Below are 16,973 nucleotides of genomic sequence, written 5' to 3' on the forward strand. Positions count from 1 at the left end.
GGCTGCTGTGCCACACTATGACATGAACTACTACGACTACCATTGTGGTCACTGTTCCACTATCTTTATTATTATTGCCACCATTCATCACACCCCCAACTGGTGCCGTCAGACACCGCCTACCAAGAGTCTGGGTCTGTCCGAGGTTTCTTCCTAACAAAAAAGGGAGTTTTTCCTTGCCACTGTTGCAATAGCTACTGCTAATGCTTGCTCTTGAGGCAACCACTGTAATAGTTGGGGCTTCGTAAACTACAGAGTGTGGTCTAGACCTACTCTGTAAAGTGTCTCGAGATAACTCTTGTTATGATTTGATACTATAAATAAAATTGAATTGAATTGAATGAAAATGTGTCTACTTTCATTTCCTTATGGCGGACTTGATTAATATCTTCCTGATTTCATCATCATGTAGTCTCTACTGCAAAGGCATGCAATAGGTTCTCAGGACTGGTATGTATGAGTCAAAATGATAAGTGACATAATTATGATCCTATTCATACAATTAAGAGTGGTATAATAAATGTTCCTAAGTGTTTAGACAATTCAGTCTTTTATTATAAAAAAAAAAAAAAATGCAATCATGATATTAGCTGAGCTGTGAAATACAATAATTCTGGTTAGTTTGAAGGATGATAAATAAGAAAAACATCAAATTTAGTAAATTTGTTATTTCTAAATATTTAAACTTGCCAGAAAACGTATTATGGACATTTTCATTTTTACATCACCCTTTGAGTTCTCAGTTACAGAAACAATAAAAACATTTTGTAGGGGTTTTCACTGAAAATTGTTACGATATTCTTTAACTCATTTAAGATGTTGAATAATATCTCAAATACCATATTAATGTCAACATAATTGTAAGGTAACTCTTATATAAACTTTCCTCTTGTATGCTACAATTTACTGATGCACAATCTTAGATATGTCTTAATCATAACATGGGGTGCATGAAGTGGACACCTTTGGAGGTTGGCTATTGGCTGATTCAGTGCTTGAGCTAGGCAATTGTGGGTAGACATGATTGTAGTCCCATATTAACATTTGTCTGCACTGAAGAATCACACTTAAAAAATTGCTAAAGTCAATTTTTAGCTTTTAAGTTTTACTTTTTAAAAAGATTGTCAAAATCAGTCTTGAGACGTCTCACCACAAACATCTGCTCACCTTCATTACTGCATCTTTACAGCAGGGGGCAGTCAAACACTGCAGATTGTTGCGAAAACCCATTGGTGAATTTCAAAAACTGCTCTCACAGCAACTGAGACAAGAAGGCACCTCATTAACAAGACATTTTCTTTTATTCAATAAATAATTTACATTATAAACAGCTGGCATGTGGCACCACATTTGCTTTACATACAAACACAGTTCAATTTTTCTGGCATTTCCCATTCAGCTACTTTTTTAAACTCTTTTCTACCATTACAAGTCTGACATAGAATTTCAAACAAAATAAGAGCTAACTGTAAAAGAAAACATAAAGTGCTTTAAATTCAAAAACATGAACGCCCCAGAACATGTTCCTACATTCCCTTTCAAGATAAGGTGGACTGCTTTCAGCATGTTTTATATAAAGTGATGACAACCAGCATTTTATCACTTCCTCCACTTCAACACTAGGTGGGTATACTTTATATACAGTAAAGAATATTTTGTTCTGTGGTGTTCATATTTTTGCAACAATCCCATTTCAAATAAAAAAAGGTTCACATTCACCAAAACATCTGATGTACAAAAACAGGAGTGATAAATTCAAAACACAACTGGTAATATACAAATTGTAACTCACAAAACATGTACAATCTCACATTTCACTTGTAGAACCATATACTGCAAAACTCACAACACAAATTACATCTATTAACACAAGATTCAACATTACAATCATGTGTATGATTATTTGTAGTCAAACTGCACCAATACATGTTCCAAATAGCAGTAGTAAGGCCTGCCGAATACTTCAGTGTAAAGGATATATGACCGTTAAACTGAGCCCGAGTAGTAACTGTATCTACAGGGATAACTTACACATTACCAGATACTGTAGTTTAGAGCCAAAGTTCAAATGGAAAGTGTTATCATGAAACACAAGAAAAGCAAAAGGTGAGACTGCTAAAATGGAAACTAAAGCGGCTTTTACAGTGTGTTACTGTACTGCAAATCACCTACAAACACGATTTATATACAGTTAAGAACCCCCCTAATGTGAATTGTTTAAGACTGAATGATGGAAATTCAGTTGTGAGGGAAATGTTGGCACAAGGGCTTGTTCTTTGGCAATGACTTAAGCCATGAAATCACGTCTACAGACATATGCTTATCATTTACGCATGAAGCCACAGTCAGGTCAGCACACTGGTAGTCTATAAAATGCTAAACTGACTAGAGGTGACGTCTTTACAGCTAGTAACTACACCACTGAGACTTGAAATGGAGGGTTAAATTCACAAAATGCTATCAAAGAGGTGTCTTAGTTTGATTGGCTAATCTACTGTCTGTAAACGCTTTGAGTGCCCATAACGTTCTTTTGCTTTAGCTACATTCACATTACAGATGTAAAATACAACACACTGTCTGATCAACATGTCAGCTCAAACAATGGAGTGAAAGGCTGTATGACACTGAAAACGAAACAAGATTATTTTTTTTATCAGTTCCCTTTTGGAATTTGCTACTTGGCTGATAGAGGCCATTTTGACAGACTGTGGAGCGCCTCGTCTTTTCTATTTCTGACATTTTGGGTGCAACAGAAAGACATGGGAAAGATGTCTCCCACTGGAGGTTTGTTATCTCATTTCTGGACTCCGGCACCCACAAACACACATAATCAACCACAGATGATGAATTCTGCACACATATTGTACTAATGTACACACAGGCACACACACACACACACACACACACACACACACACACACACACACACACACACACACACACAACCTAACAATATGACCCATTAATCTCCACAGCAGACAACTGGAGACGCTGCTCTGACATCCTTTTGGCTGAGTGCTTCCTCCAAAAGGCTCAGGCTTTTCCAAAGCTGGAAACTAATCAAACATAGAGCTGCTTCTGGCCTTAGGTTAACAAAAGCCCCTGTCAGGTCCTCTCGCTTCGCCACATGAGCCACGGAGGGCTTCACTGGCTTGGCACCAATGAGTGGATCAGGGGAGGGAGGATCAGCAAACTCTTCTTTCTGCAAAAGATCATCTTGTCCGGCTTCCCATAGGCATGCAGGCCCGGTGAGAATGTGGGATTTAATCCCAGGTGGATATCCTGAGCTCTGGAGTAGCTGGGCTCTCTCACCGCTGCTCTCATCAAAGACCAGTCCTATGAAGAAGCTAAATACATGTGATGATAGGTGGGAGCACGGGGACCTCGTCTTGTCATTAGACTGAAGTCAAGACATGACAATACTAAAATGAGACTCAGGGCTTGGATGACCGTACTGGCAAGCCACCGGTCACATCACAGAACCAGAGCAGAAGAGAGGAGCCGATGTACGACACAGCGATGGTACTCTAAAACTCACCGACAGATACACCATGAGGATACTGTTGTAAAAGGGACTATAGATGAACTGTGCAACACTCAATCCACAACAAGACAGCAAGGACATTGAGGAAGAGGAGTGAAAGAAAATCTTTGCCCCTCTGTGCTGCATTATTCATAAAAGCATCCTTTTCAAAGATGTGATGTCTGTTACTGTTTGAGTGGAGCATTTTTACATCCTCAAAGGCGTAGTAGGCTGCCATGGTGAAGTTTATGTCTCCAGAGGAGAGGAGATCAAACACACAGGACTGAAAGTACAGGTCCTCCACTGGGAGCCGCTCTCTGCACTTGACCTTAGCGGACTGGTAGGTAAAGCCATGTGCCGCGGTGCCGCTCCTTGTCCTGCCTGCGATCTGGGCCTCCGCTGCTCGAGCCTTGAAGTTCCTGAAGTCGATGCGTTGGTTGGCAGGACAGCCGTGAAGACACAGGTACAAGTCCTGGTTATCACCTTCCTCCACAGAGTTCACAACTTCCTCAGGCATCCGCACAGCAAAGGTCAGGTAGCGGCCTACCTGCCGGACCACTATGGTTGTTCCAATGTACCTGGCCTGAATCTCCACATGCTGCCCAGGAACCTTCTCCACCACGCGCAGTGTGTTCGCTCCGTGCCGATCCCCTCCGTTCTTGGAGCCATCTGCAAATGCAGCTGGCAGCTCATCTGTCTCTGCGTGGTACATCTTCTGATCCACACATTCCTGGAAATTCTTAAAGATGATTGTCAGCTGCAGGAGGACAGAAAAAAAAAGAAAGAAAGAAATGCCATTAACGTTTAGCATAAATGATCATATGTGCCTTTAAGATTCTCATAAATGCAAGTAGGCAGTCATTAGTTGCTGGGTTTTTCTGATCACATAGAGAATCCTAGTAAATGTAAATGTAAACATCAGATTTAGAGAGGAAAGTGCTTATACTTTTGCATTAAGAACAAGTTTGTGCAATATGTGCCATTTACCCCACCACCCCACTTAAGTGTCATATTTCACCACTGGCTCAACATGGGGGAGGCCAAGGTAAACGCCCTCAAAAAACATGAGTCTCGGCCATGTAAAATCAGGCCTCAGTTTGCAGACACAAAGACGATCCATTCATAGTGCTGAAAAACCTGCCTGTGAACCCCAGAACTATGCTCCAGGGAGTGGCGTTGGGCCAGGACAGAGCGATATACTCTGCAGCTAATTAAGTGAGACTGGTCAGGACTCTGCAAGCTTGGTTTCATCAGGACAGCAATGAGCCATTGTCAAAGCAGCGATACCGGGACAGCCTAGGGACTCCGATGTCTGCTTGATTGGGAGAGGGGGGGGGGGGTCTACGGAATACTCTACTAGCTTGAAAATCCATCTGTTGCACCAGTTCTGTCTCAATTCCCCTATCCCTCGGCTAACAATTCCCACCTACATTAACTTCTGTTTTTTTCCCCTGGCTCATTCCTAAAGCATTTCATGAAAACAAACAGAAGAAAAATGCCTCTATTATCCCTCCATCAGAATGAAGATGGAAATAACCAGACAGTTTTATTTGCTGTAGCGAGAGCAATGCACCAACAAAGAGTTCTGCTAATGCAGATATTTTACCAGAGGGGCCTTGTTTGCACAGGTGGCATTGGCTGCTGCCTTGCTTTCTCTTTGTCCAGAATCAAGATCCTTAAAAAAGCTGTCTCATTTGCTTCCAAGAATAACAACATAAAAAATGCCATTACTTTAAAAGCTAAAAAAAAACCCACAAATGCTTAATAGAGTATCATTAAGAAACCTTGATTGCAGAAAATTGTACTTTCAATGAATGTGATTAAGGACAAAGTCCTCTTATGCCTCAGTCTAAATACTTCAGTTATGATACTCAATTGTTGTCAAAACTTTGCCAAATCTGGACCAAAAGTTTGCCAATTACAAATACTCCTACCTCTTTGTTTTTTACCTCAAGTTGTACTGAAAACCATTCCAGGGACAGCCATCTAAACTAACCAATGTACCATTAAACAAAAATCACAATAATTAGGAATGCACTGCTGATTAAGCTATGAAAGAAAATATCTCATAACGTAGACAAAATACCTACAGTTATGTACAGACACAACATTTCTTAACGTGCTCAGTGTGAGCTACATGTTAAGTAGGACAAACATCAGCCTGAGCTGTCTACAGTTAAAAGTGAAAATGGAGCCTTGTGTTAACATTTGACGCAGCACTGCTGTTATAATGCTAACATATCATTTATAAAGCTTATCAAGATCTTTGCTATTGAGCTGGGGTTGGCTTCATTATCTGTCATTATGGACCTCATCCAAACACTAACCAGAGTCCACAGTTTGACAGAGAAGCAGCCCCACAGCAACTCGCACAAACAAACCACATGAAAGAAGAGACTCACACCAACAAAAATACCAACAACAAGATGTTCTGTACAAAAAATCAGCAACAACGAACATGATACATCAATGCAGCAAGGTGCAACTAAAGATTATCTTAATCATAGATGCATTTGCTCATTTTAAAAAAGAATGTAGCCTAGGAAATGTCAGGAAATATTGAAAAATGCCAAATTGTTTTCAATGTTCCAAAGCGCTGCTTTTTTTGTCAGACCAACAGTCCAAACTCCACACATAATAAAAAATGATAGAAAACAGAAAAAATACACATTTGAGATGCTGGAACAGCAAATGTTTTTGCATTTTGCATTATAAATTACTTGAATGATTAGCTGATTATCACAGTAGCTTCTGAATGATTTTCTGTTGATTGTAGAGCTTTTAGTCAAGCAAAAATGCCCAAAATGTCCTTGTTCAAGGTTGTCAAATGTGAGAATTTGCTGCCTTTCTTTGTCCTATGTGATAGTAAACTCAATATTGAGGTTTTGGACTGTTGGTAGACATTTGAAGATGTCACCATGGAAATTGTGATAGACATTTTTTCTTAATAAATGGAGAAAATAAACAGCAAATGAGTCAATAAATGTAAATAATTCTTAGATGCAGCCCTAGTTGACTGACTGTTGATCAATAGTTATTGTTTCTGACCTAAATAGACCATATTGACATCCACACAGGGTGAACAGAAAGGATCCCCACCTTGCTCGTGGCGGTGGCCAGAGACCCTGGCACCACCGGAGTGTTGGTCACCTGGACAGACAGGTATTTGTTGTGGATGAGCGGCCAGGCTCCTTCCACCTTACACGTCTGGAAGTCGTCACCAAATGTTCTAAGGTGTGGGTCTCCAAAGAAGCCACAGTGAGTGTAGTTGGGCGGCGCGGTGTTGCGTGAAAGACTGCGCTCATATTGGCACACTTCCGGGCCATCGGAGCGCTCCTGACTGTCAGGCAGGAGTGGCGGGGATGGAGGAGGAAGTGGGGTGCGGGCACGTGGTTGGGATGTCGGCCCCTCCTTGGAGCAGTTGTGTTGGCTCATTAGATCCTCTATGCCATGCTGGGCGGAGTGGTACGCCAAGTCCCCCCTGCAGGTTCGTGCGGTCCGACGTACACAGCTGTTGTACGCTCGCAGCGCTGTGCAAAACTCCTCCTCCGGTCCAGAGTTCGAGGTGGAGGCCCAAAATTCGGAGTTACACTTGAGGATCTTGCACTGCAGACTCACTGTCAGGGAGGATCAAGATACAGTTTGAACAAAAGAAGAAAACCAGAGCTCACGATGTCATTTAGAAACATGAATGTGACACAGAAAAAGTTATAAATACACTCACTTTGGCTGTTATTGATGGTAGTTTAAAAACAGAGATTTACATAATACTAAATCTAAAGCAAGAATAATCAAGAACTCTTTCAACTTATAATGAATGCCCATACAGCCATTGTTAGGCTGCAGTGCCAAATGTAGTCATACTATTCTTATATTCTAATTATACACATAATAATAATAATAATAATAATAATAATAATAATAATAATAATAATAATAATAATAATAATAACAAAGCAGTATTTGTTATACTGTATTTTGCCACATTGTTTTGTCTATTATCTATTTGGCATCTGGTCAAAATGTAGGCCCATTAAAACACAATAAAGGCTAGAGAAAAGAAATAAAAAAGGAAAGCACCATGATATATTGCTTCTGAGTTTTGTTTGTACACCATAAAAAATAACAATAACATCTATTCAAATCTATATATTTTCACAGTTTGAAACACAAATAGTGACCATAACGCAGATCTGAACCTCCCTCGGGTCAACCTGGATATTAGATAACTTTGCTGTTTATTGTAGAGAAGTGTACTTCACACCCAGTGGCTTCTGGTTTATGTAAAAGTAAAAATGCCATTTGGGATCTTAATCTACACCTTTAGTGATAATAAACACTGCTTGACCGTAGACTGTTGTCTCCAGCTTTATTGCCACATCCGCCCCAACTCTTTACACAAATGTTCTTCAAACATTTCTCAGGATGCCATGTTGCCACACTATGTTTGACTAGTATTACCTTAGAGTAATAGAGCATTCATTTGAATGGGCTGTGAGAACTTTCAGCCAGTGTCAAGGGGGGAAGCCATATCAACACTTTGAAGTCACACTTTAAACAATATCCCTCCTCAAAGCTTCACCGCAGCTCTCTCCAACCCCCACATCGCTCTCTATTTACCACCCATCTGATAGATGGCAATAAACCAATCTTGATATCAACTATCAGTGCATTATCACTTTGTTGTTGACAGTAAGTGACTTAAGAGGAAAACTGATAAGGGGTTGGCAAACGTGCAAGGTGAGCTGAATGAGGTTTCCCCACTGCAAAAAGTGACCCATTGTAACCATTGTATTGTCAAATTACAAGGCTATTAAGTCAATTTAAACGCAAAATTGTGGGTGTCTAATATAATATTACACTGGCACTGGCTGCTGCAGTTCACTGGACCTTTTGAAAGATCTTAGATCTTATGGTGGACTTTAAACAAGGTAGCAGGCACATTCAAACCATAATCCCACCAGCATACTCGCTAAAAAAAAAGGTTTCAAGGGCAACAATTAAAAAAATCTCAAAATGCAATTCCTTGCTTAATAACCCAACTTAAAGTTTGAAAAACACAATTACTTTTCAAGGATCTAATGTGAAATACTGAGGCATGTACCCCCCCCCCTCCCAAAAGCAAGGGTTGAGGGCTGCAGCAGCTCCAAAAGATCTCTCACTTTGCTTTGTCTTGCACTAATAAAATAAAGTAGCCTACAATAAAACACTGACTAGTACTAGGTTACTTGAACTAATCAAAGTGTGCGCTGTAATACCATGGTTGTTCACTTTCAAGCCTGTTGTACTTTCCAAACCTTCAACTTTCTCCAGACGTCTGCACGTAAGCGCTTCGTCCTAAATCTCTGTGATCTAGCTAGTAGATTTTAATCATTTTTGTATTGAGTTTGATGCGATTCCAATTTATTTGCTGCGGCGAATTATAAATATTTCGCTATTTTTATAACAATTTGCAGACTAAAGCAAAAATCGCATTTGTGGTGTAGCCTAAGTAACTCGATCTACTTCAATTATGATATAACAAAAATATGTCGGCTAATAAATAGCGACCGAACCTGGCAACGTTGGTGCAATGTGAAAAAGTAGCTAGAGTTAACGTTAGCTAAAACTAAACTAACGTTACGTTATGAGTTATAAAATTCAACAACATATCGGTGACATGCCAGAGGTTCGCCTTCTTTTTTAAACGTTTACTTTAAAACTTTTACTATTTACTTACTTTTTAAAACGTTTACTATTTGCTTACTTTTTAATTCAAAAGTTAAAAGTAGCATCTTACCGGAGGGGAAGAGTGAGAGAAACACCGCGAGGACTCTGCACACGTCTAGCGCCGAGGGTCTTCCTCTTTTCCCCATAACCATCCATCCAGCTCGGGGTCGCACTTCACTCCTCTCCCTGGTCAAACCGGATTTACGAAGGACAGAGAAGAAGAGTTAGAGCCGCCGAGTCCTTGTTGAGAAAACACAAGTCCATAAATGAGGTCTGAAGTCGGTCCCTTCTTCTCATCACTATCTGGTAAAACGTTTTCTTTGCACGCCTATGAGAGTTAACTCAACGGCACTCAGTGCGGGACAAACGGCTGAAAGCAGCCAGGCAATATATCTTCCTTTTAGGGAGTGTCGAGAAGGTGCAGCCTCTGTGGGCCAGTGGACACACTGAACCAATCACGGCTGCCTGTTCTGCCCTTAAACCCCCTCTCCAAGTTTCAAATTACAACTATAATGTGCAGACTTGTTCGACGACGACCGAGTTTTCAAGACCCACAAAGTGGTAGTCCACAACGCCATATAAGAAAGGTTTGATACGCAGCTATAACCTCACTGTGGAGGGAAAATGTGAAAAGGAAATCGTGGTTATCCCTCCACAGAGCATGTGTGCGGAGATCAATGCAGGGGAAAGAGTAGGAGAACAACCAATCAATATAAACAAACATCAAGTTTATTTTCAAAGCAGTAAATGATCTGCTTTTACCCTTATCAGCACTCATAACCATGTTTAAACCTGTCATATGTAACGTTATAGGCCTACATCACTTAAAATGGTGGCTACAAGCCAAGTTAACCTCTTCACTCCCACAGACCCACTGGTAGCTAGGTCAATTTAACTCATTTCTAAAGATATCACATTTGTCAGGCTTAGGCTAATGTTGGATAAATGTGTACAAAATTATGCACAAAACATTACGAATATTCACATTTGATTCAGTGGTGCAGCCAAAAAACATGGAGTCTTTGGTTTAAATGTTTCACTCACTGTAGGCATCATGTAACCTAGAAACTAGATTTGGAACAAGCTGTTACAGAATATACATCAGTAGGGGTGTAATGATACATCAATCTGGATCGATATATTGATTCAGTGATCAACAATCCAATATCATTGATGCAAATCATCTTTAAGATATGCCTTTATTTTGAAATTCTCGCTTTATATGTTATTCATTTCATTAAAAACAATGGTTTGTTTTTCATTTAAATGTCTAAAAGAGCTCAGTAATGAAATTGTCAAGTCAGTTAGTTGTTTTTTTGTGAGTTAATATTATTGTAATTGATTGTGTTAAATGGGCATATGATCATTTCATATCGATCGCAGGGATCGTATCGTTGTCCAAAGAATCAATATATCTTATCACAATAAAACTTTTGACATAATTAGAACCCCTAATAATTAGGGCTGCAACTAACAATTATTGTCATTATCAAATTAATCTGCTAATTATTTTCTTGATTAGGCCAACTTATTTGTCTGTAAAACCCATCATAGTTTCCCAAAGCCAAAGCTGACAGATTAAAATAGGTTGTTTTATCCAACCAACAGTCCAAAACCCAAAGATATTTAGGTGACTAAAGCATTAAATCCACATGTTTGATGAGCAAATATTTGACACGTTTGCTCAAAAATGGCTTAAAATCAATTATCAAAATAGTTGCCAATTCATTAATTGATTAATCGCCAAATAGTTTCAGCTCTATGTGTCAGTCAGACAAACTAGGCTATAGGTGATGGGGGAATATTAAAATGGGGGAACTGGATTTGAAAGGGTTATAGTGGAATTTAACCTCCAAAACATAATCTATCAAATCAAACTTGATATTATATAAACTCATCCTCGGTTGTTAAATTGCTAGAGAAAACACAAAGAAAATGAGCTGTGTGTTCTCAATGACACAGCACTGGACAGGTATATTGTACTTTTTACTGATGGCAATAGTTTCCAGTTACCCAGCATATAATGGTTAAACTTGCAAAACCAACCATGATGCCTTGCTGTAGTTTAAACCACCCAGTACATGAAGTAATCAAAGCCAAAACCAAAGTACATGTACGCAGGTTAACACATCAACAAATAGAAAGAAGATTTTTTTTTTTGCATGTTGGTTTAAAGGATTTGAATACATTTCCACTATCAGAAGAGCAGGCAGCGATCCCCTCCTCTAAAAGGCATAATACCACCTCCTTTGATTATCATGTACAAATGACACACTACTCCTGTCTTTTACTGCTATTCAAACCAAAATACTCCCAGACAGATGGCTGTGCACTCAGGTTGGCTGGCTGTATAGTATTTTTCCATAGTGTGGTGAACGTCTTTGTGAATGCTGTCCCTCTCATGGATGATGGATACGATCGTGTACAATGAGGTCTGAGCCTACACATGTTTTCAACAAGGGTGGCCCTGTGCAGACTGATTCCCAGCTCTAATATACCACGCATTCCCATCTGAAATGAATGACTGCAGCTGTGAGGTACATGCTGCTCTCTGATGTGTTTTTGATGGATTGTGGATTTTTTTTTTTGGCTTTTAGCAGCGACACTGTGGATGCAGAAGCAAACTCAAGAATAAAATTCAGCTATAACACTATAAGGGCTAAGATGCAGATATATTTAAGTGTGACAGATGTACGTGTCAGACGACTGTTGGTTAGAAAAAGCTCAAAATTATTGTTTCTTTATCACATCTGGAAAATACAGTAGATGGTGCCGATTGAACATTTGAAACCTGTTGCAGTGACTTTGCAGACAAAGATGCAACATGTCCGTACATTATTTACTATCAAGATGTTAATATGGGATGTTTTGCCCCTGCTCATATAATTATTCGGTGAATTGGTCGTCAGTGTCTCTGTTGAAAAGAAATCCTTAGCCGATTACTCGTTTTAGAATTGTCTTTTTGAGAACAGTAATTTGTCATGAAAATTTCTGTAAGCTTTTTTTTCAAATGTTAAAATAATGATTAGCCGCAGCCCTAATTCTCATCTTGAAGGCTAATTTGATCGGTTTGACTGAAAATTAGGTTAGGACCTCTTCTATTCAATAGCCCTTTCTCATCAAATGTCCATCATGCTATCAGCTGTATTTTGGCCTTTAGATGATCGTTTTAGTGACCGATCAATCAACAGATTGTTGGATTGCTTTTTAATTGAATGCGTTTTACCTATGGGGTTTAACATCTCCATGTATGGAAATGATAAACCATGTATGAATTTGGAAACATCTCCACAGAGAGATTTCTATAGAGACATCAGGCATAGCATAAGCTCCACATGCTGTGACAGGTAAAGGTGACATAATATAACAATAAAACAACTCCATAAATCCAGTAGGTAGGCTACAATCCAATAACGTTTTATGGTGCTGCTTTAAATCTCTGATATCACCTGTCAGACATGACACAGGTTTGACATTTTTCTTGACCTAAATTTGATGTAAGTAATAATGGTGAACTGTTGCATCTCTTCTTCAGTGTTCATTTGTGTGCTCTAGCCTACATTTTTCTATGCATCTGTCTGTCTTGACGGTGACAGCGGACTGATCCTTTTTTTTCCCAATAGATGGCGCTTGTTGTGAGCTCTGATATGAAACCTCAAATCATGACACAAACGCACATGGCATTATGAGGACAACCAAACCTGTCATTACATTTGAGATTTATAGACAGCTAGGTTATTGGTCTAATTGCAAGCTGTCATGCAGTTAGGATTTCAAATGTGTAAATGTGCAGCAGCAGCGCGCATTTGTCCTGTTGCACTGCTCTGAACAAGATCATCCTTTTTATTCCGTGTCAGATAGAAGTAGCCTTAACGGCATTTCTGGTTGGGAGTAGCTGTAATAAATGCTGATAATATGGTAGGCTAAATAAACTTATGCTGCATCCTTAAATTAAGCCTATAGTAGGCTACTTCAAAAGGCACGAGTCAAATAACAGTTGTTATGCATTTTTTCTTGTTTGGATCAACCAAATGGATCACGTTTTTAATATTGCAGAAATCCAGCTCTCCTGACTGTACATCTGGCTGAGAAATACACACATTTTAGGACATAGATATACAGTTTGAAACCCCAGCAAGCAAAGCAAAAACTGGCAAGCCTCCTGCGTAAACTCAGATAATGGTCAAATTCTAAATAAGTCTCCAACTAACAGACAAACCAACCTTGGCGGCTGCATGGGCTCTCCGCGACTCTGGGAGTCCTGCAGGAACCCGGAGGACAGCGAACAGGAGTGAGAGGAAGCAGACTCCTAAAAAATCTCCCCCTTAAAAGAAACTCGTCCTGTGTGTCACTGTAATCCGAAATCAAACGCACTCAGTAGCTTTCTGAGTGTTAAATCCGCCAATCTACGCATGGTGTCCACCGATCTGCTTCTCGGTGAAATGAAAATGCTTTTTTTCTTTTTAGTTGGGATTCATTTAAACAGCCACTTCTCGCACCCGGGGGGACTCAGATCTCTGCAGCCATTGCTTAACTCATTTGACTATCGGTCGATCGGAAAGGAGACATTATGATAGATTAAGTCCAGTAATTGCCCTCATCCGCGCGTTGAATCCAAATTGTTAGCTATGGTCGACGTCGGGGAGAAAAAAGCCCTGAGGGCAAAGCTGCTGCTGCTGCTGCTGCTGCTGCTGCTGCGTACGGCCCGATCCGCTGTCTGGATGTTGTGAAATGGCTAGTTAGAAAGTGTGAGCGAGACAGTGATCCTCTCTGCATGACGCCGCTGGGAGCCCCAAATCTCAGCTGTGAAACCCCCCTTTTTCCGAACTAGTTGTTCTCTCTTTGGGAGAGTCCTCAGTCTGGAGTTAAAAACACTGAGTGTTATTTTCTGTTAAAGCAAATGAAACTATAGCCATGTATTGTCAGCTTGTCATTTCTGGATAGTGATAGGTGCCCTATTTTTTTTTTTTTTTTTGCCTTATTTCAGAATATGGACTATATCTGTTCTGCAGGATTTGGATTGAAGTTTCTGCACCTTTGACAACCCTATTAAAGCTGAATTGAACTGAGACTTCATTTACACATTGCTTTATTACTTTGTGGTGTTGATTTCCAACAAATAGCCCCCATTGTCAGATCTACACCCTCACCAGATTAACATTTAGCAGACCCTCATCTATGCAAATCACAGGTTGGAAAAAGACAAATCCATAATAATCAGGATTTATTAGGAGAGGGGGGTGGGGTATGCTCAAAGGCAGAGAGGGCTGCATGGAGGCTGCACCTGTGTTTTAGGATAGGACTGCATGCAGGAAAATACCACCACCCTCCCCCTTTTCCTCTTCAGCTTTTAGAGCCTCCACTACGTACAACATAACTGGTTCTCTCTGCTCAAGTTTCCCTCTGATTAGGAAAATCCATCACACCAGAGAGGGCAGAGGCTGACAGTATCCGAGTGAAGCAGCAGAATGACTCATTCAGTGTTGTCACTGTGTCCAATCCAGCAGACATGCAGAGCTGATAGTTGGAACCCCTGTGATTTCACCTTAACGCTGATGCAGTAGATGTTGTTAGCATGCAGCTACCGGACAGAGCTGTTACATTACATCATCTCTTTATGCATCCAGCAAGAAACTGACCCCTGTAATCCACTCGTTTACTATCACAGCCCAGACCTGCCCTTTCCAGATGGCCACTGAGAGGCAGCATATTTTACACTGATGTAACATAAGAACATGAAAGAGTGACACCCTGGTGTGAAAAGAATGGTTTTAGAGGTGCCGGATGCCGGCCCCATCTCAAACACAGCTGGTGTACACGCTGCCTTGCTGAGGTATTATGGCGAGTTAACACAGCAGATCTGCTTTACATATCCAGATTAATAAAACACTTTTTTAGTGTTGCAGTTCAGTGTCTGCTGCATTTTATAGAACAATCAATGACAGCCATGTGACTGTTACAGGCTCAAATGAAAGAAGCATTTAGTAATGCTTACCCTTTAGTAGCCTGTGATTTAGTCCATTATAAAAATCTCTTAAACTCAGGCTGCCTCAGCAAATAAAACAGAAACTATATAAAGGTAGAAACCGAAGAAAAAACTACCAGAGAGCAGACAATTCCTGCGAGAACAATGTAAAAAAGATTACAAGCTCCTTGATCCTGACAATCCAGCAATTTATTTTTCAAACCTTGTGATATAAAAGTAATATAAATCCAGAAAAGACTGGCTCACTGATTGATTTTACTCAAACTTCCCTGACACACAGAGGAAGTTTGCTGCAGGATTTCCGCAACATGATCAATCGTAAACTGCAAACTGTAAGTTCAACAAACACATTCAAATGTTGCTTCACTTTACAGCGATTTCTTCAGATCATCACAAGTTGTACTTCCCCACTGTGGGATCAAAAGTTCACTGTTGTCTTCTTGTTAAAGGACAATCATGATTTCAGATGCTGATCATCAGTTTATCATAAATTCACCTTACTGATGACCGACTCAGTTTCAATACCTGTTGCATTGTTTTGTGTGCAAAGAAAATAATGATTATGTACATAAGAAATGTGACCACATGTTGGGAGTGGATGACATTATGAAAGACATGCAGGGAACTAGTCAGCGATTCCTGTATTTCTGAGTCAGACATGGATTAGTAAACATTGTGTGCTCTTACTGACCTTCCAGTTGCCTTTTGAACTCCTGCAGCATAACAATTAGCTTGTCACAGTGCGCCGGGCCTCTTTTTTCTGAGGTGTCACATTGCACTGTGTTTCGGACGCCCCTGAAAGATTTGACAGGGGCCGTTTGAGATTATACAGACACATCCTCATGTTTCATTTCGTGATCATTGTGTGACCGGAAAGAAATATGTTATTTTTTCTCTTGTTTGTTTCTACACCATTTACAAAATAGTATCCATTGTCACGTGGAGTTGATTAATATTTCATACACACCTGTAATAGAGCTGAAAATGTTAGTCTATACATTGATTACACTTAATTACACACACTACAATTAATTTGATAATCAATTAACTGTTAAAGTAATTTCCATCTTTTCCGTTGTGAGGATTTGCTGCATTTCTTTGCCGTATGTGATAATAACCTGTATATCTTTAGGTTTTGGACTTTTGGGCGGACAAGACAAGACATTTGATGACATCACATTGGGCTTTAAAAAATGTATAGAACAATGAATCCATTAATTGAGAAAAGAGTTAGTTGCAGCCTTTATCTGCAATAATAACAGGCGATTCTATTTGAAATAAAAGGAACCACGGTCTCAATTAGGTTTCTTCAAAATGAAGGCCAAAAAGAAAAAATAAGTTGTTTAGCTTTAAAGGAATATTTCTGATTTTGTGTTGCAAACAAAAGCTGTATTATCCTTTTTGATTTTCTTATGAGGTTAATCAATTCTTCAATCAAAAATCAAAAAATACACTGTTCAAGCCCGTATATAATATGTAACTGTTTCATACCTCTGCTATAACATACTGTAGTGTATGGACTGCTTTGATTGTGATGTATCAGAGAAACTCTTTTGCCATGTTGACAGGACGGGAAATGGGATTGCTAACAGCTGCAGCAAATGCTATTGTCTATCTTTTCCTTTGAATGACACATGTATATAAGTCACACATATACTATATATGCATATTTCTCAGTGTGTGGAATATTGTATTGCTGGCATGGTATTATGAACTGAAACATCTTGTAGACCCCACTAAGTGCATCAAATATAA

At 39.6% G+C, this 16,973-nt stretch overlaps 1 protein-coding gene across 1 annotated transcript; it reads right to left on the reverse strand.

The window, feature by feature from the left end:
* Nucleotides 1–1,282: 1,282 nt before the first annotated feature.
* rgma (repulsive guidance molecule BMP co-receptor a) lies at nucleotides 1,283–14,081 on the reverse strand. The gene is made up of 4 exons (XM_031283148.2): nucleotides 13,456–14,081; nucleotides 9,303–9,418; nucleotides 6,623–7,140; nucleotides 1,283–4,280 (listed from the first exon to the last, which is right to left on the reverse strand). Exons 1-4 carry the CDS (start codon nucleotides 13,467–13,469, stop codon nucleotides 3,576–3,578), a joined length of 1,353 nt encoding a protein of 450 aa, XP_031139008.1. The 5' UTR covers nucleotides 13,470–14,081; the 3' UTR covers nucleotides 1,283–3,575.
* Between the last annotated feature and the right edge of the window lie 2,892 nt (nucleotides 14,082–16,973).

The sequence above is a fragment of the Sander lucioperca genome, chromosome 7 (genome assembly GCF_008315115.2).
Source record: "Sander lucioperca isolate FBNREF2018 chromosome 7, SLUC_FBN_1.2, whole genome shotgun sequence".
NCBI lineage: Eukaryota > Metazoa > Chordata > Actinopteri > Perciformes > Percidae > Sander > Sander lucioperca.

What these genes read in the sequence shown, in the direction of transcription:
- rgma (XM_031283148.2), bottom strand. An exon ending in TCTCTCACTCTTCCCCTCCG is followed by an intron (nt 7,141 to 9,302) that starts GTAAGATGCTAC and finishes CCTCCCTGACAG; the next exon opens with TGAGTCTGCAGTGCAAGATC. An exon ending in TGGCCACCGCCACGAGCAAG is followed by an intron (nt 4,281 to 6,622) that starts GTGGGGATCCTT and finishes GTCCTCCTGCAG; the next exon opens with CTGACAATCATCTTTAAGAA.